Genomic DNA, 24,149 nt, shown 5'->3' on the forward strand with positions numbered 1-24,149 from the left:
GCCCCAAAGGGGAATGGATTGGGGGGTCCCTCATCGATTGGAGAAGGGAACGAGTGCGAACGAGGACTCTGGGCTCCGAAGGGGGTGAGTTTTGAGATCCCATATCGGTTGGAGAGGAGAACGGAGCATTCTTTATAAGGGTGTAGAAACCTCTTCTTGGAAGGAAAAGCTCAAAGAGAACAATATATGCTAGCGGTGGGTTTCGCTTCTACCTTAGAAGAGAGAAGCAAAATAAGAAATATGAACATTCTTGACTTGCAGAATTTCAAGAACACTGCTATAACTTATCTATTACAATTCCAAAACCAACAAGTTGAGTTAAATATGTTCATCATTAGACTTGGAAGTTTCAAAATCAACAAATTGCATCAAACTTTGAACCATTTTTCTTCTCAAATTTCTCTGCCCTTTCCTTTCATCAAAAGATAGACATGTACAAGGTCTCTTGTGACTTCATCGAGCAGTCCACTCAGAACATACTTTTCCACACCCCTTACAACCTCCTCTCTTTCAAGAAACACGAATGTGGGCTCATTCCATCCCAAGTCCCACATGCTATTTAAGTCAGGTTCCTGGTTATAGATATCACTTTCAAGCATTTTGGGCAAGTAGTCTTGCAATTCACATTTTAAGTTACCATTCTTACCATAGAATCTCAACGCCTCAATGTCTCTATGCACCTGCTTGATCAAGTCATCTAAAGATCCTATTTTGTTGGACCTCAAAGAAATGTTTGTACTAGGACGATTGCTGAGCTCTTGACGTATGCCCTTTCGCTTCATGAGCTCGTAACTACAATCTATCATGACATTTTTTCCATTTTTTAAATGGCTATGACCACTGTCATGAAGAATGAAGCTGGGGATGTTGAGTTTGAAAAGTGCCTCTGCTGCATTCAGGAACCATTCACTCGTTATAAGCGTCTGCTTAAGTTTGTTTTCACTTTCTGTCAATGTCTCTTGTTTTCTTGACTTGGAACAACTATGTAGGTGCTTCAAATGTGGGGGATATAGTTTGTTAATGTCGTATTTCTCTGCTTCTGTGCCATAAAGAATTAAATGTAGTGAATTTAGAACAGAAGAAGATAGGCTTACTTTATATTTATGGAATAAAGATGGGAAATTGAAGTCTCGCTTACCTTCTACTGCATTTATCACAATATGGGAGCCGTTGATTACACCACTGCCAAAAACTGACCTCTGATCTTGCTGATTGCTAGTACTAATTGAGATTGTTTTCTGGCACTGCATAAGATTAGGCAAGGGTTAACAGATAGTTAGAATATATTGAACATAAAATTTGACAACTCAAGAAGAGTTAAACTTACACTGTCATTTGGAGCTGATATTTGTGGCTCTTTCAAGCTATGGCATTCATCTTCAGCAGGGCTGGGCGGTGCCAAAACCCGCTCAGTCTCTTCATGTGCATCTTGTGCACTATTAAGTGGCTGGAGGCATACTATTGTTTCTCTGGATTCAATGGTATGAGCTTCCACTTCTTTAGATCCATGTGGTCCGACGACGTCCAGTCGATTTAATGCATCATTGTTTTGTTCTACCTCCTGTAGTATTGGAATTCGCTGTTCTCTTGCATCTGCTTCATTATTTGTAGGAATCTTTGTAGATTTGAAATCATTCTTCACAGGTATCTTAGCATGTTGCTCTTCCATAACTGGCTCACTTTGTTCTACGCTAATGTGGGTTATCTCACTTGTTTTGTTATTTAAATCATAGCTGTTGTTTTCTCTGCAAGGATGTTCAGGACGTCTATTGTTAGGAAGGGCGTAAGAGTGGTGAGCTATGATGGTTTCTTTGCAGCTTTTCTTACTTTGCCTGACATGGTTCATATCCTGCTGCTTCTTTGGAAAAGTGAAAGTGTCATGGACTGGTTTTGTTAAACTCTTGAACGTGTTCCCATTTCTCTTTTGGTTTCTCTCCTGCACCATTGATTTTCCATTCTTTTGATTTCTCTTCTCTGTGAGCATTGGTGGCTGCTGGTATTTGGGACTGTTTGGCGGCTGTTGCTGCATTCTTGGTTTAAGGTTGTCTGGATGTCTCTTTTCCAATGGAAGTGTTCTTTCTTGTTTTTTCATCTGCTGCATCCTGTCCTTTTTCAGCTCTCCTCTCTTTTGGTCCCTTTCTGTGGTGCTTAGCTCCCTGTTCTTTTGGTGATGGGGCTTCATACGACCGTCCCGGTTGTTCCTCGGCTGCACTCCATTCTTTAATACTTCTCTATAGTCATCCCTATCTGTGCCTTTTTTCTCCCTGTGCTTTACGTGAAGCTGCTTTGTAAGTCCTTCCAGATCGTCCTTCTGACTCGAGACTCCCTGTCTCGTCTCATTCTTGTTTCGTTGTTGCCTAAATATTGTGATGGTTGGTGTTGATGGGCTAGTTTGTGGCCTTATTCCTTCCATGTCTTTCCATGATGGTTTTCCACGAAAAGTGATGGCTTGAAGACTTGCATCAAATATGGTGTTCACCACAGCTGAATTTTTATCTGACATGGCTGTTCTTGGAATCTTGGAACCGGACCGACTTTCTTTAATATTAGTCCTTGACTCGGCCAGGCCGATACCCCTGGCTGTTGGCTGCAGATCTGTGACCTTTCGCTTGGAACCTGAGTCCTGGTGTGCATAGTTTGAATTGTCTGAAAGATTATCTAGCCCCATTAGTTTTGCAATTACATTTGAAATCCCCACCTTCTCACGTGTGTTTGAAGTTTTGATATCATGACCACAGCTTGCTGTTCTTCTATGGAAACTAAATTTCACAGTATTTAGAGGTTGCTCTTCTGTGTATCTCAGGGTCGCTAGCTTCTGTTCGTGACCATTCCCTTTGATATCATCTTTATTTTCTTCAGTATCATCTTCACTCTCTAAAAGCACAATCCTATTCTTATGTTGTGGGCTGATCATGTGCTCTGAGGCCTCATGCAAGTTCACAAGCATCCTCAAAGACTCCTCCAAATTCATAGCTCCCTTCAACAGTTCCTGTCCAATTTCTATGGAACATCTCCCAAAATCTCCATTAGAGCAAGTTGTCAAGATCTGGTTCAATTTCTGTGCCCCTTTTGATATCTCCTTAATATGAAGATGTGAGATGGTTGGAAAATATCCACTGGCATTTTGGTTCCTGTCCAGGCCGCCTCTTTTGTTTGATTTCCCGATTTCGAACGAACTCCTACCAATTTGTTGCAGGAAGCCCAGTGTTAAATTGTTTCCAGATGATGTATTTCCTCTTAGTTTTCCTCCATTTTCAAGTGCAAAAGCTAAGGCCATGGATAAGTCTCCTATTTGTTCTGTGTTTCGGCCTCTAGTGAAAGGAACAATCTGATTTGAAGTATCATTGGTCATTGGTGATTTATTCCCTCCACCATACCTTGTATTACTGGGAACACTCTGTTGCATTGAATCATACGTGAAACAGTATAAGATAAACAAGGAAGCATTGTAAACCAACTCCTTTATGTAGAGTTCTGCGTACCATTCCGTGTGTTCTAGCATTCTTCGATCCTCTATGAATTTGTTTCGAGTAAGCATATGCATCTGAAAAGAAAAAACACTCAAACAACATGTAGAGCTCATTCGAGATATATCAAAGCTACATGTAAGATGTTATTCTAACTAAGAGGAAGATCGTGGGTTTATAAGTAAGGAACACTATCTCGTATGAGGCCGAGAGTCGCGATTCATAACAGTTATAAGAGAAATTTTTATGACTCAACTCGTTGTGTGATGTTGATGATTATGCAAATTATAAAAGCAATATGGCATCAAATTGATCTGTTGTGCTGCACTTCATAAGAGAGAAATAACTCCTTTTTGGTGTTGTTCCTTTTGAACTTCTCTTGCAAGTTAACCGTGTTTTCGCTGTGCTTTAGTATTGCTTGTATTCATGAAAAAAAAAAAAAAAAAAAAGAATAATTCTCTTGAGAAAAGCTTCATATGTTCTTGAATTTTCTGAAGCGTGATTATTCTTCTGTAATAACATGTTATCTGTTTCAAAATTATCAACAGATAGCGATCGGCAGAATGTGATTGTAACAGTCCAAGCTCACCGCTAACAGATCAGGCTTCCCCTCAAGGTTTTTAAAACGTGTCTACTAAAGGGAGATTTGCACACTCTTATAAAGAATGTTTCGTTCTCCTCCCCAATCGACGTGGGTTCTCACAGTAATCCATTTGGTTTTAGATGAATATCAAAAGAAGAAATCTAAGTCAGAAGAGTTTACTAACCGATGGTTGTGGTTTTGGAACGGTCGAAGGAGTGCGACGCAGCGGCCATTCGCTGCTTCCTTAACCTGAGATCATCTAAGAGCTTCTGAGCAAAATCTGATCTCTTAGCCATGTGGTTGGGAGCTCAAGCTAGCTTCTGATCTACCAAAGGAGAGAGTGTATTTGTAAGATTGCTGTGATTCGTTTTCATTGTTGTTGCCATGGTTCTCTCATGGTTGGGTGAGATGGGTAGTGTGTGTTGTGTTTTGAACCAAAGATGAATGGAGGTTTGAAATTTTGGCTTTTAAAAGGTTGACGTGAAAGCCTCTGTTGCATTTTACTTTCATTACAATTTAAGCAACAGGTAAGATATTGAAGGGCTTCTCGTCCAAGCCTTCTGTGTCAGCTTTCTTTCCTTTTCTTCACCTTATGCTCCTTCTACTCTCTCATTCACTTGTTCATTCCCTTCCATTTATAAGTATCTCCGTTCTTGAATGATGGCGTGCTCGAGTCATATATTCTTCTTTTACCGCTCGATGTTGAAACATTTGTTGTATTATCAAAAGAGTTTCGGAATACCCTGTATGGGTCGGACAAGTGGGGAATGCTGTTGGTTAGTGATAATTTTAATAGGAGGGGAATTTATATGGGCGAACGACGGGTTCCTCAGTAGCTCAGTTGTAGAGCGGTTGACTGTTAACCGATTGGTCAATAGGTAACCCTTTTCGTTCCTTATGTCTTTGTAAATAAAATCAATAATTTTATTTACGGAACAAAAAAAAAAAAAGTTCAAAGTTACCGTTTCGTTCCTTGTTTAAAGTTCCCATTCCGTTTCGTGTATGCCTTTGTAAATAATATCAATAATTTTATCTACGGAACAAAAAAAAAAAAAGTTCAAATTTCTGGTTTCGTTCCATGTGTATCTTTGTAAATAAAATCAACTACGGAACACAAAAAAAAGTTCAAAATTACGTTCCCTGTATCTTGTTCCGTTCTCTGTGTCTTTGTAAATAAAATTAGTTATAAAATCAATAATTTTATCTACGAAACAAATTTTATGAACAAATTTCAGTTGTCTGTGTCTTTGTAAATAAAATTAGTTCTGTTCCTGTGTCTTTGTAAATAAAATCATGTCGTTGTAAAGTTCACGTTCCATTCTATGTGTGTGATGGTTGTAAATCATGTCGTTGTAAATCAGGACTTTTGCTTCATAGGGCTACTATATATATATATATATATAATTATTGTGATGGTTGGGATGAATTTGTAAAAGTTGTTTTTATAAGATTTTTTTTTTTTTTTTTTTTTTATCAAGAATTAACCATTTACTAGAAAAAATATAAAATATTTTATTCAATAATATTACGAAAGAGAGTTTGTATTTATTTAGATCCAATCTGTCTTATCAGTTACACATAGAATAACAGCCGTTGATCTGTAAACTAATTTCTCTATCAAACTCGAAATCTAACCATTCATTATAGGAATAATTTATAATAAAACTTTTCTATTCATATTTTCTTCCATTAATCTATTGGTATAGAATTGAATAAGGGTTTATCTCCGACCTGTTCTTTAGCTCTCGAGGGTTGGAGTGGATTCATCTGATAAACAACCTGTTATCTGGCCTTAGGGCTTTACAGTATTCAGGTATTATTTCTGGATCTTTTTTCTCCACCGATTCTTTTTTCTACTGTTTCTATGATGGTACTGCTTTTTTGGATTGATTACTATTCATAAATCATAATCAAATTGAAATGAAATATGGACGAATTTTGATTAGTATTTGAGAAGAGATTCCGACGCCATGAATATTTATGAACGGTAACTATTTATGCTCTAGTTATTTATTGTTTCGTTATTGCTGGACGTTTAAGATCATCAGTTTCATTATTGGGCACATGGATTGTTTTTCTCTGAAATTCTCCAAATCGATCTCGATTCTGTTAAATAGGATCGTTGTCACCTGGCGTATCTTTGAACTCTGTCTGATGAACTGCTTGTAAATCTTCGATGAAGAATTTTGATAACTTCTGAAGAAAATATCTGCGTTATTGACCATTTCGAGCTGTAGTGCCCGGAGATAGAGTTGTTCCTATCATATTTATCAGAGCTAAGTTCTACGAGAAAAGAGAAGGAATATCAGCTTGACAATGCCAATGTTTGTTACGGTTTCGAAATTACGAGAATCTGGATTAGTATCTCGATTTCAATTCAAAGGTGGCTTTGATTCACATGGTTCTGAAAAAGATTTGCCATCCGAAAAGAGAGAGAGAAAAAAAAAAAAAAAAAACAACAACAACAAAACAAAGTCTATATCTAAAGAAATGCCTTGATCAAGGGTAGATGTGTTGAATTTTCTTGACCGCCCCCTGAAGTTCTTGAATCACCAAGATCGCGGTAACTCCTCCTTCCTAGCAGCTTCAATTGTTCTTTTTGTTTCATTGGTCGCCATCATCAAATGCCATTGGTTTCTTCACTGCATAGTGAGTTCTACCAGGAAAAGCCTCGCAATTATCGGCCACTTAATGCTATGAATTCGATTTGAAGCCAACAGCCTCTCTACGAAGGTCGGGCTTAGGAGAGCTATTTCCTATGATAGGAGTTTATATACAATTTGGAGTTTCAATTCAGGTATGGCCATTTCTGATTCCGCCCTCAGATTATGAGTTTTGTTTCTTGAATGATATTTCCAAATCATCTTTTTTTACCATTTTTATCCATTCCCAGAATATCCAAATTTAAGTTTGCATGTCATTTTGCAGGCTTCTTGTCAAGTGTGCGGGAACTTCTTGAACCCCTCGTTTGAGATTCTGCATCCACACCATTAATTTGGCTTCAAAGGTTTGGAGTCCCAACATCTGGGAGTAGATTATATGAGAATGTGATTATTTAGTGTCAATGGTAAATATATGTATCTTGAAGGGCTTCCCAATGGTAGGCCATTGGAAGCCGTGAAAAGGTATATATTTGAAGCTTTGTTGCCATTGTGTCGTCGACCTTTGCCATGACAGGTGCGCTTGCTTGGCAGGTCAAAGTGCTTCAATAAAAAGTTCCATTTTCGAGTGTTCGGGGGAGGGGATGGCACGGTGCCCTTTTATCCGGCTCCCCTCTCCCAATCTCTCTCTCTCTCTCCCCCCCCTCCTCTCCCTCTCTCCCTGTCTCTCTTTCTTCAGTTCTTTCTGTAGTTTTGCTCAGTCTTTGCACGTCCCCTATTACAAAGAACCGTGTGCGCAGCAAAAACTAAATCGACGGTGAGATTCCACCCTCCTCGAGGTACGAATTTCGAATTATATCCATTTTCTAAAGTCGTTATGGTCTAATTGCATCGACCCATCTCGAGCTGTCAATATGGCAAATTTGAAATCATGCCATTTCTATATGCACGATTGCGTTTCTCACTGCCAAGCATTGCCAAACTACATCTTTAGCTAAATTCCGCAACTTTCATTATGGAAGAATCATATCTAACGTCTACTTGTCATCTGTTCTACAAATTATATGCAATTTGATCCATTTCTTTATCTATGTTTGATCTGTATATGTGTTTATGCGTTCCACTGTATGATTTGAAATGGCCTTTTATTTCGGATGGTCTTTGATTTTGTATATAAACTCTAAGCTCCAAACAGACTTTACTCTGAATTTCTCAAGTGAGACAGCGTAGCCGCTTTCTTGGCTCTCTGAACTGCAGCTTCCTAGAAACATTCATCATGGTGAGTTCTTGCAAAAGGAGGATGGCTCAGGCCACTGCTAGGCCAGTAGAGGAGTAATTGTAATGCATATGGCTAGATAGGGGATTAAATGTAATTAGCGAAACTTTAATTCATATTAGGTCTCACCTGAATCTATCTATCTACCCTCTTGAGAAGAAGTTTGGAGAAGTATGTCATGCTAGTGTGTCTTGAATGATCCACATCTCAAAGTCCTGATGAACACATTGAACTATCCATGTGATTAAGAGTCCTCACAGCTAGCACATTCAATTAGTAGGGACTAGCTTAGTTTTGTACTTTACGTCATTTTATACTTTATAGATTGTAATTGATGTAAGGAATTCCTACTTCCCACAGCCCTAACCTAAGGTAATTATAAGGTAGGGGCTCCCTCTTGTAAACACATCTTTTGGGAATAAAATAACTTCCTCTTTTATTCTATTTTTTCTTTTGCCAAAAACATTAAATAAGTTGCATTTTAAAATCCTTTAAATGTTCTTTAATATTATTTATTTATTAGAAATAGATAAATAAATTAGTAAGAACATAAAGATCCTAAATGATCTAGGCATTAATGACAACTTGTCTAAAGCGGTAATTTTCTTCTATAATAATTTTATGTTTAATAATCATATCTGAAAGCCTATGGCATAGACTCGTAGGAGTGGACGAAACATCCACGTTTCTTGAGTTTAGTTCGAGAGTGCTACACGTGGCGTGTTCTTGGCCGTTGATTCCTTTCCGAGCGTGCACCGGCGGTGGCGATAGCGAATATCCACATACAGCACTTGTTTCATATTCTATGGCCGATCATCAGTGAAATAGCTGTGACGAACACTGACGCTGACCTAAAACTATTTTATATTTGAGAGAAGATCAAGGACCTTCCGCCTTTTCGAACTCTTTGGAGGGACTGTCGTCGTATCGTGGAATTAACTGCTACACGGAGTTGCGACTTTGCGAGGAAGAAGACTGAGAGCTTGTTTCCGATCTGGCACAATTAACTTGCGTAAGCATCTTTCTCGAGCTGTTTAAATCGCTGCAATTCTCTTGAGTTTTCGATCTTCTAGTGCAATGTCCTGTCATTGATTAGGAATCTGAGATTTGTTACTGTTTGATTGTTGCCTTGAATTTTGATGTTCAAAATGTGCTTGCCTTTCTGTTAAGCCCTAGAAATTTGGAATCTACTGGAGATTTTTTGTGGTGATTTCTCCTTCTGCTTTGGAAGTCTTCTGCCGGCAAATTAACCTTGTTTTTGCCAGCGAAGACTTCTGTCCGGATCCTTCTAGTAAGTTCGTATCAAGCAGTAAACTATTCTTTTTCATGTAAGAAACGGAGAATTTCTGTTAGTTTGAATGTAACAGGTTCGTGATTGCACAGCTATAATGTTTGGTCGGTGGTCTACTTCTCATCACGAGGAAGGGAACAGTCAAGAACAGATCACATCGAAGGTATGATGAGTTGATGGTCAAAGAAAATTGTGCATGCAGGTTCCTGGCTCCCAGATCCATGTATTTAGAAATTTTGAACTTGTTTGGGCTTGATTCGATCTAAACCATCTTGAAGATTTTTCTGGATCATGTGTTCTATACCAGGTTTGAAGACAATTGAGTATAAGTTTTTTACGATTTTGCAGGTCAATGAGCTTAAGGCCAAGTTAGGACCCTTAGTTGGACGCAATGCAATATATTGCAGTGATGCATGCTTGAAAAGATATCTAGTGGCTAGGAATTGGAATGTAGACAAAGCAAAGAAAATGTTGGAGGAGACATTCAAATGGAGATCTATGTATAAGCCTGATGAAATTCGTTGGGTAAGCATGTAATAGTTTCATAAAGCTTGATGTCTATGGAAGCTAGAGGTGAAGAGTTGAAAAGTAGTAATGGAGTTTTATGTTGCCTTTAAGCTGATCATTTTACTTTGTCTTACATTTAGCCTGAAATAGCATTTGAAAGTGAGACCGGAAAACTTTATCGAGCAAGTTTTCATGACCGAGAAGGAAGAACTGTCCTCATAATGAAGCCAGGAAAGCAGGTATTTTTTAGTAGTGTAAATTTTGCATCCAAGTTCTTAGCAATTTCAGAATAATGTGTGTTAAAAGCCCAGAACTGTTTCTTTTTTAACAGAACACAACATCATTAGAGAATCAAATTCGGCATTTGGTATATCTTATGGAGAATGCTCTTCTCAACCTTCCGGAAGGTCAAGAACAGATGTCATGGTTGATTGATTTTAATGGTTGGTCTCTTAGCACCAGCGTGCCAATCAAATCTGCACGAGAGACCGTCAACATCTTGCAGAACCACTATCCCGAGCGACTAGCTCTAGCGTTTCTATATAATCCCCCAAGGATATTTGAAGCGTTCTGGAAGGTATGGTTTATGCTCTCTCTTAGATCTTGCAACATCTCTTCATTCCATATGGTATGGACCCCAATAAAACAAGGCGCAGATCATTCTTCTAGCAAAATTTGAACGATGAGCATTTAAACCCTCTTGTAATTTTGTTTATTACTTGTAGGTAGTCAAATACTTTTTAGATCCCAAAACATTTCAGAAAGTGAGATTTGTGTATCCTAAGAAGCAAGAGAGTGTGGAACTCATGAAGTCATATTTTGATGAGGAGAATCTTCCATCAGAGTTTGGAGGAAAAGCTCAACTGGAATATGTCCATGAGGAGTACTCTAGATTAATGATTCAGGATGATGTTAAATGTGCTGCCTTCTGGGAACCTGGTGAAAAGCAACACCACGTCGTCAATGGCTACACCAGTGCAGCGGTGGCTCCAGAGTGAGTGAGTGTTCTTTGCAACAACCGGCGAGCTAAGCCATCAGCCCCTATCAGTTACAGGGGTTGTCACTTGTAGTTGCAGCCAAGCCCCTTAAATGAGTTTCATTTACGAACTTTTCATAGTCTATAGAGGAAGATATACAGGGAAAAGAACCCTTTATAACTTCACTGATCGTTCTGTTTTCGTTGGTCATTGCAACTTTGGTTAGACCACTTTGATTATCCTGTAAAAGATTGGTCAATTTGATTGACTGGTAGAGATCTAACCCATCTCAAAAAACAGTCTTCCTTTCTATCACATCTCAGAAACAGATTATTCACAAGAAGACAACGAGTAATGTGCAGTCATTTGATAAAGAAATGATATTAGCTTAGCTGAGCTTCTATACACATGTTGTGTGAAACAAACATGCTAGGACACAAATTCTGCTGTCAGAGATGGATATTATTGACACAAACCATTGCTGTCGGCTTTCTGAATCTCAAAGTTAAGACAAGGACTCCAATGAAAGATTAGTAAGAGAAATCATGTCATATAATCTGCCTTCTTAGAGTTCGACTAGTTGCCTGGTAAGTGCGCACGAGCAAGCCAACTCCTACACCAATTCCCAAGCAGATACCAAGTCCGATTCCTACACCAACCCTCACGCCCGAGTTGAACCAGGATAGTTCACCATCTTCTCTTTCCATGTTGTCTGTTCTCCAATACATGTTAGCATAGTCATCTTCAGTTTCTTGTCTATAATGTCTGTGCTCCGAAACCTGCACAAACATAGAGTAGACAATGTTATAAAGCACTGGCTTAGGAAGCAGCAGTCCAGGCAGCAAGAAAGACTGGAAACAATTGCAGAGAGCAACCCATTCTCCCTGCTAGTTTGACAGTGACTTGATTTGTATAGTAAGACTAGTTATGTTCAATTATGCTACATTGTGAGAAGAAATGACAGGAAAGAGTGGGTGAAGTATCAAGGATAGCCATAGAAACTCCAGGAAGAGTGGGGGGGACCCCATTAAGCACAATCCTCAACATGTCCTCCTAGGAGTGGGAGGCCATGTCCATCAGATGGCCTGGTTCTGATAGATAAATCCTGATAGGACACTTAGAAAAATGGGTCAGAACTAAGGACCAAGGTGATGGTGATGGAATCAGAACCATCCCTACCCATACTTCTTTCATTGATTCATGTGTCTTGGATAAGATTCTAAGGTCTAAGGTCTGGCCGAGCAACAAAATGGTAACAGTTTAGATCTTCAAGAGTAGGTTGCAGTGCAGCAAACAATGGAGTAATAGAACTTTCTTGACAAGTTATTCCGATCGATCTAGACGTAAAAGGAATAAAGACTATAACAAGAACCTTACTTGTGAATCATATAGGGGATATGAATCTTTGTGGCATTCAGAGGTATCATACTCTGGTATTGCATCCAACATGCGTTTTTGGCCATGTTTCTTTCGAACCCCGAGTTGCAGAGTTTTCGTTAAGACAACGGGGTTTCCAGAAAAGCTACCAGCAATGTATACTTCAATTTTTGGACTGATCAATTGCTGTCCTGCAATGAGCTTTCCCTTCAAGAATGCAGCATCAGCAACAACCCCAGATTCACAGTTCATGCTCCATTTTTTCTTAGAAGAAATGGTGTTTGAGTCTCCAGTGCACACATGGTGAGACAATTCCCCAGCTAGAATTTGATAATCTCCATTGAAAACCTCAAACTTCAAACTCCCCATTAGCCTAATGGTATCAGTGCTCACAAATGTTGCTTCTTCAGAGTTCTTGTTGACCCTATCTCTTCTGAGAAGAGAAGAAAAGCCTGAGAAATTACTGTTTCTAACACCGTTGACGTCCAAATGGGTGTTTGGAGTTAGAGGGATATGGTTGAGAGTGAGAAACTCGGGGGTCAAATCATCCACCCGGAAATTACTGAACCTGACATAGAAGACTCTTAAATCAAACAAGGGCGATGGCATTGTAATGTTAGATAATGGATAAGAAGAGTATCCACAGATCTGGAAATCATGATCAGCTGCTTCCCCATTTACTTGTGTTTCATAAGGATGCTCCATGATTTCATAAGGATCCTCAGAAACTGATTTAGTTTGAAGTGATCATGAAAGCATCTGACGAGAAGTTGTCCTGGTTGCAACTGGAAAACCAGTGAAATCTGTTTTCAGATAGAGATGACTACATTCAGCAAATCCAGCCAAGGAGATAAAAGGAGAAATCAAAATTCAAATTTACAACACAAAAACAGAGGCAGCAGAGGAAAATCTGGGAGGGAAAGGAATGAATGCATGAAAGGAGGTGGAGAATTCTACCACCAAAATCAATACAACAGGGATTAAATTTCAAGAACTGTGAAGAGGAAGGAGGAAAAAGAAAGGTACCCAGAAAATTTTGCATCCACAATAACAATCGGAAGTCGAACATCCATCGCTCTCACACCCCCAAACGATCCGATCCTTACACGAAGTGGGCTTTTTGAAATCGCAGGATCAAAAATGGTGGCTCAGAATGCGCAAAATAGGAGGAGGGAAGAAATGGGCATTGGCAGGTTTCCCTTTTTGAATCCCATATAAAAAGGGTGTGGAAGTTACGATACGCAAACGATGGAGAATTGTGTGCGGGGGGGGGGGGGGNGGGGGGGGGGGGGGGGGGGGGGGGGGGGGGGGGGGGGGGGGGGGGGGGGGGGGGGGGGGGGGGGGGGGGGGGGGGGGGGGGGGGGGGGGGGGGGGGGGGGGGGGGGGGGGGGGGGGGGGGGGGGGGGGGGGGGGGGGGGGGGGGGGAAGTTGAAAAGGCATTGGTAAATGAATGGGCAGATTGGAAATATTGAATGAGACAAGGTTGGTGTGTCGGGAAATGGGCGTTTTCTGGTTCTAAGTTGGAAAGCCTTATCCATTTCACAGCCGACGGAAGGCGTTGAGAGTTTGCATTCACGAGGACGGTGCTTCTGAAAGGGACGCATGGGCCGCTCAAACCTTTACAGAAACAAAACATGCTTTTTTTTAATTTTATTTTAGTTGATTTCTTACTGGTTTAATACCAAACGCATGCACATAATCATAATACAAAATAAAAGTTCAAATATCTCTCATATGCCTTATTATTTTTTATTATTTTCATTATTTTCATTAAATAACCATTTTATTTTTTTGTTTTGTATTTTGAAATTTTAGTTTATAAAATTTTAAAACATTTTCAAAATCTAAGCTAATATTAAAAAGTTTTTTTTTTTTTTAATTTAGTTAAAAATTCAAGTGTCCATAGAATATTTTAAAGTAAATGTAATTTAAAAAATAAAAGAACTAAATAGTTAACCGACGCGAAAACAATTTATATAATGAGAGAGCTAAAGCATCAGAAAAATAAAAATAAAAAAATAATTTTTTTTTATATGAAAAAACCCAATTGAAATATATTTGGTTTTCATGTGAAATATAATTGTCTCGGTTTATAACAGAGGCACAAAATTATGAAGAGAAAAAAAAAAATATACACTAAAATTCTTTCAGGAAGAAAAGAATTCTTCCCTCTCTACCCCTCTTTACATATTCACCTCAATGCCCAACAATTTCAATTTCAGGAAGAAAAAAAAAAATAATTTCCCAATTATCAGGAAATGATACAAATTCATATAGAAGAAAAAAGGAAGCAGAATAAGCCTTTATATCTCTCCCTCAAATTTGAATCATCTCTGTGGGAATACGATTAGATTCAGTTGAAAAGAATTGTCAAGGCCGCCACATGGTCTTCTGTGCACATACAATTCCCTCTTCTCCATGAGAATAACTCATCCGAATCTCCCACTGTAGACTCTTCAGTATGCCTTCTAATGGGTTCAGAATTGCCAGCTTTTCACGTATAATTGCCCACCCTCCTGGTCGTGCTATACGATCCATCTCGACCACGATCGATACAGGCTCCTTGCACCTACAATATCGATTTTAAGTTACTTACAGCAGTCAATACCACAAGGCAGGAAGAATACGAAGGTGTTGAACTTCTCACCTGTTCTTCAGCCTTGAGAACAAATGATCGGCATGCAGAAGGTCGTACGATCGTGGATAAGTACCAAAAGACTCGCACCAGTCGTGGTAGATGCCAACCAGACCGCGTTCGAAAATTATGGGAAGTGTATCTGGTGCATGAACTGGGATCACATTCATCACCCAAACAGAAACATTCTGTTGAGAGAGAGCAGCAGCAAACCTGGAAATGCATGCCAAAATTAACGTCCATATACTTTCCTATTCTCACTTTCTATTTTAAGTCTAATATATTGAGCAGTAGAATGATATCATACCCCCCATAAATGGCTTTCATGTCCATCACATTTCGCACATTTGACCAATCAACACCTATTCCAGTGAGATATGACTTCTCAACAATTGCTTTCCAGTGATTAGTGTCTGCAATTAACTTTTCTTTGTCATTGCTTAACCACTCAGGAAAAGCTTCAAGTCTCTTCGGCCATTCTTCGGGCCATTCGGCTCCACGCTGTTCAATAGACGTTGGAATCGTATGTAAGCATGTCTTCATAGGCACGTACCTGTTCAAACAGAAGTTATCAACCAACGAATAAACAGTCCATATATCAAAGCACACAATGAAGCTGGTACTCAGGTACAACTAAATAACTATAACTTTGTATAGAGTAGCATAGAGTATCGACTACGTCTTGAACGCAGTCACAGATAATAACTAATGAATCTAGGAAGTTGACGAATATTCGATGATCATAAAAATAAATGAAGATCTCTAGAGCACCCTCATGGAAAAAGAATTACCAGGCAGCATCAGGGTTTTCGTTTTCCTTGCATAGAGGTGGATTTTTCCTTCTCCTCAGCTCAAATATATCGTTTGATTCAGGCTTCTGATATATCTTAACACCCATTTCACTGACTTCATCGGTTTTATGTGCCAGAATGTTCCAACAAATTGAGGCCGTCAATGAACTCATTGCTGAAAAGTGAATTTACAGGCATTCTATAGATGTTAAATATCTGGTATTCAACAAAAGAAGGAGGATGCAAGCAAGAACAAGATTCATTATTTGGTTAAGGCAACATTTCAAATATTAACTTCTCAGAATTTCAACACCTAGTCTGTAAGTGTTCAATGATTTTCTCCACTGATATTGACAATTGAATTGTTAGTAAAATCATCTTATCTTATATTGAAGTTCCTCAACCGACAATTGGAGAATTAGACGAAATAAATTCGGTGGATAGATTTCGAACCTTCTTCTTCTTCGACGCTATCGTGTTTAGTGGACAAGATGAAGTATCCACCAGGTCGTAAAATCCTATTCATTTCAAGAAGAAGCTTCCCGTCTAGAGAAAGAGAGAACAAAAACAAAACCATTCATTAGAGAAGGGGTCTTTTCTCATTTGTGAATAATCTTCAAGAAAGAGAAGGTGCTCAAACCATTGGAATGCCAACTTCTGCTGCATCCACCACAATGAATGGCATCAAAAACACCACTAGGGAAAGGAAGTCTTCTATTCCCCAAAGGGCTAACCACAGTGGGAAATCCTCGCTCAAGTGCAACTTGAGCCAAGTCTACAAGGTCATCCTTCAACCCTAATGACAATGTTATAACATCCTTTTCAAGAAGAACAGCACCTAAACTTGAATATGTGCATCCAATTTCTAGAACCAAGTGAATATTCTTGCCCCACTCAATATCAGGAACCATCTGTCAAATGCATTCGAATTTCAACCGATAAATAGAAACATTATTCCCTCGAAAAGTAGGGAAATAAAAAATAACATACACCTTTACTTGTAAAGGGAAAGAAAATAATGAAGGAATTCTCCACATTCTAGAGTTATAAATGTGAGGTAACTGAACATTCGATCACATTATCGTACAAGACAAGCTATGGAGAGATCACATGCCTTTCACTATCCACCTATGAACTCGTCAACTCTATGATGTGACAAATAAGCTTGAACCGGAAATTTGATCATCAAAATTAACTGTTTGATATCAACAGTATCAATAAGACATGAAAGAGGGCATGACTCAGTTGCGGAGTTGTATTACATTTTCCAAATCTAGATCGTGAAAATTAAGCTAATGGACACAGCTTTTAAGCAAGATGCCAAAAGTTTACCTCTTCAATGGACTCGAGATAGTGAATAACTCCACCGTTGAGCTCAGAATCATTCTGAGGAAATGTAAGGAACTCTCCATCTTCCACCAACCAAGTATGTCTCTTGATGAAAGCAGCAAGCTTTGGATGTGCCACATTCTTGTAAAGTATCTGCAAATTTGATTACTATTAGAAAGAACATGATAGTAATTCACTTATCCTCATAAAACCGAACATATTCTTTCGTACCTTCGAATTGCTATCCCGCCAGTGCACTGGGGGTCCGTATCCGTTGGGAGGAAGAGGCACAAGGCACATCGGAGGTACTCGAGGGCAACTCCTTTCCCTATGCCGATAGCCCTGCTGTTTTACCCCTCCAGCTTCAAAGTCAATACAAGGAATGTAATTGTATTTACTTCTAGCTCGGCATGGTTTCCAACTATAATGAGCATTTGGATCAAACAATGGACCTTTTCTCTTGACCTTTTTCCCTTTATCTTTTGGTTCATTCCTCTCCTCAGGTTCCTGATCTGACTCACCCAGATCACCTTCTGTTTCAGCTTCATCAACCTTTGACTCTGCTTCTTGACCATCTTTCACTTCTTGTTCTTCCTCCTCATTTCCCTTTTGTGCATCTTCCTCCTCAGATTCCTCTGATCCATGATTTTCTTTTTTTGCAACTTCTGATTTGTTTTCTTTATGTTTTTCATTTTTCTCTTTCGCTGCTCCATGATTCTTTTCAGATGCATGGTTACTGGGAGACTTGGAATCAGACCTGTCAACCTTTTTCATATCCTTTCCATCTAGATCGGATTTCACTCTTTCTTTGGTATCTCTGCTCGATTTTCCCTCATCTACTTTCTTCCTATTATCAATTTGGGTTCCAGGATTGCTAACTTTCCTGTTTCCTGTCACGGGTTCACCAATGTTGTCGAAACTTTCCCTCTGAATCGTCACGGACGTGGAAGGAGAAGCAAAAATCGACCATACGACTATAAAACAAAGTCCTAAAATAACCACTGCTGTCAACTTCGCGCAAAATCCATACGAGCGTTTTTCTTGGCGAGCAAGCCGAGCTATAGCCATTCGTCCACCGACGGCTCTAGGGAAATCTTAAGCTACAAAAATACTACGCGAACTGTAATCCGATCCCAAACAGAACTGAAGAAAATACGTGCACAAACTAATAGAACAAGATCGAGAAGAACAGAACTAAATTACTTCAAAGAAGATAAAAACTCGGATTAAAAAACAAAGATCCGATAGCCTTACAGCTGAAGTTTAAAAAAAAAAAACTACGAGTACTCACCTCGGAAATCGGAAGCCACCGTCCGAATCAAAGTGAATGGATACTCATCTAGCTCTTGAAAACGAAGCGAACTCAACATCCAGATTCAGAAAAGGACAAAGTCCAGCCAAATGAAGAGATTCAGATGGATTACTTGCAGTTGCAGGCTTACTTGCAGTTGCAGGTATATCAGATCCGGGATTTTGAATAACAAAAAAGCTACCGAGTTAAATTTCTAAGCAGAAACATGAATTATTCAAACCCATTGCTCTCACGGATGAATACTATCATAAAATTTTAAAAATGGAGGCAAATGTTTTAATCGGAACGGGAATCTAGCGTGAAAACTGTGGAAGAGGTTGCGGTTTCGGACTCGGAAAGTTAGGCAAGAGAGCGAAACGTCCGGGAATTGACGGAATGGTACGGCGGCGAAGTGTGTTAGTATCTGTTGAGCACGTGCAGTGCACGTGCGAAGCGGCTTTGCCACGCTATTTTTTCTTTTCTGTTCTTTCCTTTTCTTTCGCGCGCGTGGGTTTGGGGAGAGAAGGCAGATTCGTGAATGACACGCAGGTATCAGAAGAAAGGCAAACGAATATTGGCCGATTCAAATCAAATGTACCCCCATTTTTTATTTTTATGTGTATATATATATATATATTTTTTTTTTTTTTTTTTTTTTAATTTCGCTAAGATGTTTATTATTTTTAGTATCTATTTTTTAAATTTTCAGTTACACTTTTATAATTTTAAAATATAATTATGTCAGATCTTACACTGGATTGATCACTAGAAATCAATCCAGTGATGTCTTGACTCCTTTTCAATTAAATTTTTGTCTGAACTTCTTTTCAATTTAAATTAAAATTATATATATATAAACTCATTTTCAATTAAATTTTTGTCTGGACTCCTTTTCAATTAAATTTTTAATTTTATATATATAGTTATTTTATTATATTAAATTTAATAACGTATAAAGGTAAGAGTTTCTAACTTTTCGAAATTATGTTCAAATAAACTTAATTTTACTAATTATTTATGTCTCAAATTTATTGCAATCAAATTAGAAATTCAATATCAAAATTAAGCTAACATTTATGGTTCAAAAACTAAATAGAAACATTAGGGGAGCCATAAAATTTTTCAATTCTATTATTGAATGAATAAGGAATTGTAGCATTAATGGTTAATAATAATAATCATGCCTACTCTTCTAAAGAACTTGAAAGCCATTTACTTCATTATCATCACGACTCAATGGTCAAGACGAGCTACCAAGCAAAAATGAAAAAACACTTGATAGAATATCCTCTTTCATAATAAACTTTCAATTTGAATATGATGGTAGAACCCATTACAAAAATCAAATTGCTGTGACATAATGATAACAAGAGTTGGTATTTATTGTAGTACAGAAGATTATTCCATTCCAAAAAAAACTACAAGTCAATTGATTGATACACATGCTTTTGGATTGAAGATAACTACATATTATTCCTATACAATCAAAGAACGTCATTTCCAAAATGCAATCATCTAACCTTGGGAAAATATACATCTCTATGCCATCATAGAGATAAATTACGCTACAGCTAACTCTTATCTAGATTTCACCTTCCATTCTTCCAGTTTAAATCTCTTGTATGATTAAAAGAAAAAAGTTTTAGTAAAACCTGACTATCGAAGGCAGGCATAGTGAAGAGAATGGGGAAGAGCTGCAGTAGCCAATTCGGAAGACCCCGTGAAAACTTGTCCGACCCGGCATTGCTGGGTAACAAAGCAGTCACGTATTAACATTTGGGGAAAGCTGAGGTGGATTGGTGCTTGGTTTTTCCGGAGATGGTTGCATGTTGATTTTTATTCTGCATTCAGAAGAATTCCGTTTAATTTTGTGATCATCCAACAAAAACATCAAATGATTTCATAAGAAATATATTTACAACAACAAAATAGATCCAATCCTTAGATTTGTAATGGTGCAATCTCAGCAAGAAAGCAAAACCATGCACGAGTTCGAGTCCGGGTAAACATGAAGCATAAATGAGCTTTTCTAAAGCTAGCAAGATGTACCTGTTGTGGATATTGACATACTCGTCTGTCTCGTCTAATATCTCCTCCTGACATAAGAATATATGACACGCAAGATCAAATTCAAATGATGGGTAAGATGGATGATTTAACAGTAACAAACAGCCAACCAGCTCAATACAAACTAACTAATCCATTTTTATGAAGCCAATAACTTAGACAACAGTCAAGGAGCTGGTATCCGAAAAAGAAAAGGCACAATGTCTTCGAATTAAGATGCTAACCACCAGACATCCTAAGATACCAACATTTTCGATATGGAGGATGACACTGCAGCGCATGCAGAGATAACCTCCCAACTTTCGAAGCCATGCTTAGGTGCAAGTTACAGAAAAATTCCTAACCTGAAGAAGTTCTTCAATCACATCCTCCATAGTAATGACACCAACCACCTCTTCACCAGCAGGTAAGACAGGAAGAGGCGCATTTTCGACATCTAAAATGCAAAATGAACAACCTCTGTGTCGTTTTTTAAAGGCAGGAGTAGCTGGTGGACTTTTCTTCGTCTGTTGGCCCCCGGCCTTTTCAGCTATTGTTTGAGCATCAACTGATTCCATTTTCATCGCAAAATTATGAGTAGCAGCACCAGCAGCTGAGTCAACACCATTGTCTGAGAATCAACCAGACGAGAAAAGGGAATGTCAAAAGTAACAATAGATTCACAGTGAAAACAGCACAACTAAGAGCAATTGATGTGAATCCCCTGTAATCGGTGGATCTATACGGTACCAAGGAATTTGGAAACAGAGAGAAGCATTAAAAAGTGACGGAGCTCAATGACTCGAGTAAATATGAGTTCAAGCTAACCAATGTGTAGAACCTAACCAAATTTGGATGAGAAATACTATGAACGTAAAATCTGAGCCATAAAGGAATGGACAGCATAGACAACAAATTTGAAATTGATGAAATCTCAAACCCCAACTGCCGTAAACATAACTGGATAGTCTATTTGTTAATAATTACTTTCTTTTGATCCAATTATAAAAACTCACAGCTTCGCACATCCTAACCTTTTTTCAGCAATGCCTCAGATTGGTAGCCATGTTTCTTGAATACCACAGCAATGTGACTATGGCCCTTTTGAAATTCATTTAAAATGTCATATAGAGGCATATCTTCAGAAACCCTGAAGTAGTTGAGGAATGAAAACAGGTCAAGCTTGATCATCAGGTACTTTCATCTGAAGGCATAAAGATAGAATCAATTGATATTCTCTTACCGTGGAATTTTTCTAATAATCATTTTTCTAAGGGGAACTCCATCTTCTGGATCAACAGTTAACAGATTTTTAACCTGCAAGATGTTCGAGATGGAGCAAATGAGCAGATGCTGCATTCCATGGACTATATCTCAAGTTCAACTATCATTGGTGCAATAAACACACACCAAATGAAAAATATATGTGTGTCAATCAGGAATGAAAACAATTTCACTAACTTTGACTCACTTGAATAAACATATTGAAAAACATGCAGAGCAACCCGCAAATTAGAGGTACGCCATTCAAACTAATCATATCTGCTCAATTAGGCTTTGTACTTGGTTTACATGTTGCAAATTTTAATTGGAAACAACTCAGCTTGACCAAGGCTCTCTGTTTTCCTAATCGTTGGTCGACAGTCTGACAATTTAGCTCACATTCTTAAACTCCTTTGTCCAAAAGTATAGCATAGCGAAAGTTCATTAATTTGTGCAAGAGCTGATTTAGGGTGTATGCAAGGTACTTCAGCGTTGCATGTTTAGTATCACTGATTTTTAAAATCGAGAGGCAAGAGGGACCTGTGAATTCCCTCTTAGCCATTTCTGAATTTCATTCTTAGCTCCCATTATCCCACTATTAGGAGCCACAACAGAAAAGGCAAGAAAGAGAATTCATTTCAACCTATCAAGAAATGTTATTGTTTGTCATATCTATGGATGATGCAAATGAATTACCAGAACTAGTCCAACTATGTTTTTTGGATCTCCAGAATAAACAGGAACTCGACTATGGCCTTTCGTCATAATAGCATTGAGTGTCTCCCTGCCCATATAGAGAAAGGGCTTTAGAAAAAGGAAATAACGTGCAAACCAAGTGAGACAGACACAAGAACTGAAAATTTAAAAAAAAATTAAAAACCCACAAATCAAGAGTTGCATCCAGATCAAGGGAAAATGCATTTGATATCGATGTCATGGCATCTTTGGCTGTCTTTTCTGTCAATTCAAGTGCCCCAGCAATGATAGTAGTCTCATCGTGAGTTAAATCTCCACCTTTTCCAGCCTAAGACAACATAGATTATACACCATAATTCATCAGATAATGTTGAATGGAGTAAGAGGAAAATCAGAGCACACAAAATAAGGATAATATTCCTTTAGAGCACTCAGATCCAAGCATATTAATTCATTCAACTGATGCCCATGACTACATGCCCAAGTTGATTGACAAACCTCATTGCCATGAAAGTTCACAAAAGTCTTGAGCTCTGCTCTCCTCAAGAGTACAGCGTGCCCTTTACCCAACATCCAATCAAGAACCTAAATTTCGAAAAAGAAACCAAATGAGTGACTCAGTAAATATTATTGGTTCCCTGCAGCTATATAAGATACTCAAATGAGTGACTCAGTAAATATTATTGGTTCCGTGCAGCTATATAAGATACTCAAAAAAGCTTCCCAAATATCATGTAAATAGGGCCAAAAAACTATTTTCCTATCATTCTCAGTCTACAATTTTCATTTCCTTGCTTAGAACTTAGAAGAGGTAAGGGCAATGATCATTTCCACTAGTTTTACCTTACTAATTGGATATGAAATGGGAAAGAAAACCGTGAGAAGAACGCGAACGAATGGTGCCATTATTGCCCCAACTTTCAACCCATAACGAGTGCAAATTGCTTGCGGTAATATCTGCAGTGAAGTATGCGTCACATAAACAGAATAATATCCAAACGTACAAATTATTTTAGGATAGGTCGGATCAGAAGTACCTCTCCAAACATGAGAATAAGAGTAACCGAGACAAGGACTGCCACCCAAGGAGGTACGATCATGTCTAAGAATACCGGAAGAGCCTGCAGGAGGGACACATACAACAACGCTAAGTTTAATTAGCAAATTATGCAAGCTCCACAAACAGAGATGTGCAAATGTAGCTACTACCTCCATTGCCAAAGAGTTACCAATCAAAAGTGTGCAAAGTAGAAGATGCTGATTCTTTACCACTGGCAATATCTTAGCTGCCAAAGAAACCACAACAATGTTACTTCCCAATCAACCCGTCCACCCAGTTCATAAGCACGCAGACAAACACAACTACCTAATTCCCCGTTCCTAAACACAGTATTGCATAATTTCAATAGCCAACAGGCCCTAACAAATTACAAACAATGAAAAGGTTCCTGAAACGCCAAGAACATTCAGGTGATAAGCCCTCTGAGATCATCAGGATTCAAGTAGGTTCAAAATGAATTTCAAGAGCTGTGGGAAGTGATAGAGATTACCAGCATGTTTGCGATCCTGAGGGCGGCCAGACTTCATAAGAACTTCGAGGTCAACAAGGCCAAGAGACATGAGACCCAAAGTGAGCCCAGCCATGAGTCCAGCGAAGGCCACCAGTCCTACGATTATCAACAGGAACAAAAAGAACTTCGACTCACAACACCGAACATCTTCCGCCATAGCTCTCTCTCTCTCTCTCTCTCTCTCTCTCTCCTCTTCTCGAGCAGAAAATTCGCAGCCGCAGGGGCTGTCCCCTCGCCTTTTCAGCTATCACTTATCCTTTCACGCACAATCTCAGCGAAGAAGGTGATTGGTTTCTACTTTCTCGACTGTGAACTTCCTCTCGAGACGAATTTTCCTCGACAATCGCAGGGAATCGCAGTCTGCTATTGACAGAATATAAATATTTTTTTCTCTTTTAGCAGAGAAATTCCCCTTTTTCCCTCGCACAAGCATACCCAAACACATGAAT

The 24,149-nt window shown here is 38.7% G+C and overlaps 5 protein-coding genes and 1 long non-coding RNA gene across 13 annotated transcripts; 2 read left to right on the forward strand and 4 right to left on the reverse strand.

Moving 5' to 3' along the window:
* Positions 1–236: 236 nt before the first annotated feature.
* On the reverse strand, positions 237–4,985 carry LOC111481284. Its single transcript, XM_023126710.1, has 5 exons — positions 4,235–4,985; positions 3,483–3,544; positions 1,328–3,397; positions 1,139–1,244; positions 237–1,039 (listed from the first exon to the last, which is right to left on the reverse strand). The coding sequence occupies exons 1-5, from the start codon at positions 4,344–4,346 to the stop codon at positions 393–395; spliced, it is 2,997 nt and encodes a 998-aa protein (XP_022982478.1). The 5' UTR covers positions 4,347–4,985; the 3' UTR covers positions 237–392.
* Positions 4,986–5,763: 778 nt separating this feature from the next.
* LOC111481288 lies at positions 5,764–8,367 on the forward strand. 2 transcript variants are annotated; one of them, XR_002718028.1, is made up of 4 exons: positions 5,764–5,863; positions 6,168–6,613; positions 6,701–6,847; positions 6,979–8,367. It is a non-coding gene; the product is annotated as an uncharacterized LOC111481288 (long non-coding RNA). The 2 variants fall into 2 exon arrangements; XR_002718027.1 differs by lacking the exon at positions 5,764–5,863 and having other exon boundaries at positions 5,894–6,613.
* A 360-nt stretch (positions 8,368–8,727) lies between these two features.
* LOC111480825 (CRAL-TRIO domain-containing protein C23B6.04c) lies at positions 8,728–11,014 on the forward strand. Of its 6 annotated transcripts, none has more exons than XM_023126010.1 (7): positions 8,728–8,938; positions 9,097–9,221; positions 9,310–9,380; positions 9,566–9,742; positions 9,865–9,963; positions 10,056–10,301; positions 10,450–11,011. In XM_023126010.1, exons 3-7 carry the CDS (start codon positions 9,315–9,317, stop codon positions 10,720–10,722), a joined length of 861 nt encoding a protein of 286 aa, XP_022981778.1. In that variant the 5' UTR covers positions 8,728–8,938; positions 9,097–9,221; positions 9,310–9,314; the 3' UTR covers positions 10,723–11,011. The 6 variants fall into 6 exon arrangements, with proteins under 6 accessions (XP_022981778.1, XP_022981779.1, XP_022981777.1 ...); XM_023126011.1 differs by having other exon boundaries at positions 9,097–9,217; positions 9,294–9,380; XM_023126009.1 differs by having other exon boundaries at positions 9,097–9,217.
* On the reverse strand, positions 10,991–13,344 carry LOC111480824 (uncharacterized protein At1g01500-like). Its single transcript, XM_023126007.1, has 3 exons — positions 13,105–13,344; positions 12,079–12,881; positions 10,991–11,480 (listed from the first exon to the last, which is right to left on the reverse strand). Exons 2-3 carry the CDS (start codon positions 12,781–12,783, stop codon positions 11,250–11,252), a joined length of 936 nt encoding a protein of 311 aa, XP_022981775.1. The 5' UTR covers positions 12,784–12,881; positions 13,105–13,344; the 3' UTR covers positions 10,991–11,249.
* An 805-nt stretch (positions 13,345–14,149) lies between these two features.
* Positions 14,150–18,712, reverse strand: LOC111480914 (probable methyltransferase PMT28). 2 transcript variants are annotated; one of them, XM_023126146.1, is made up of 9 exons: positions 18,125–18,712; positions 17,065–17,933; positions 16,837–16,986; positions 16,145–16,415; positions 15,958–16,050; positions 15,505–15,679; positions 15,021–15,266; positions 14,726–14,926; positions 14,150–14,647 (listed from the first exon to the last, which is right to left on the reverse strand). In XM_023126146.1, the coding sequence occupies exons 2-9, from the start codon at positions 17,899–17,901 to the stop codon at positions 14,449–14,451; spliced, it is 2,172 nt and encodes a 723-aa protein (XP_022981914.1). In that variant the 5' UTR covers positions 17,902–17,933; positions 18,125–18,712; the 3' UTR covers positions 14,150–14,448. The 2 variants fall into 2 exon arrangements, with proteins under 2 accessions (XP_022981914.1, XP_022981916.1); XM_023126148.1 differs by having other exon boundaries at positions 17,065–17,944.
* A 765-nt stretch (positions 18,713–19,477) lies between these two features.
* Positions 19,478–24,137, reverse strand: LOC111480949 (DUF21 domain-containing protein At1g47330). The gene is made up of 12 exons (XM_023126188.1): positions 23,680–24,137; positions 23,339–23,415; positions 23,167–23,250; positions 22,973–23,086; positions 22,628–22,714; positions 22,318–22,457; positions 22,130–22,217; positions 21,414–21,487; positions 21,205–21,320; positions 20,536–20,801; positions 20,174–20,220; positions 19,478–19,965 (listed from the first exon to the last, which is right to left on the reverse strand). Exons 1-12 carry the CDS (start codon positions 23,855–23,857, stop codon positions 19,887–19,889), a joined length of 1,350 nt encoding a protein of 449 aa, XP_022981956.1. The 5' UTR covers positions 23,858–24,137; the 3' UTR covers positions 19,478–19,886.
* Positions 24,138–24,149: the final 12 nt, after the last annotated feature.

Source organism: Cucurbita maxima, unplaced genomic scaffold (genome assembly GCF_002738345.1).
Source record: "Cucurbita maxima cultivar Rimu unplaced genomic scaffold, Cmax_1.0 Cma_Scf00006, whole genome shotgun sequence".
Classification (NCBI taxonomy): Eukaryota; Viridiplantae; Streptophyta; class Magnoliopsida; order Cucurbitales; family Cucurbitaceae; genus Cucurbita; species Cucurbita maxima.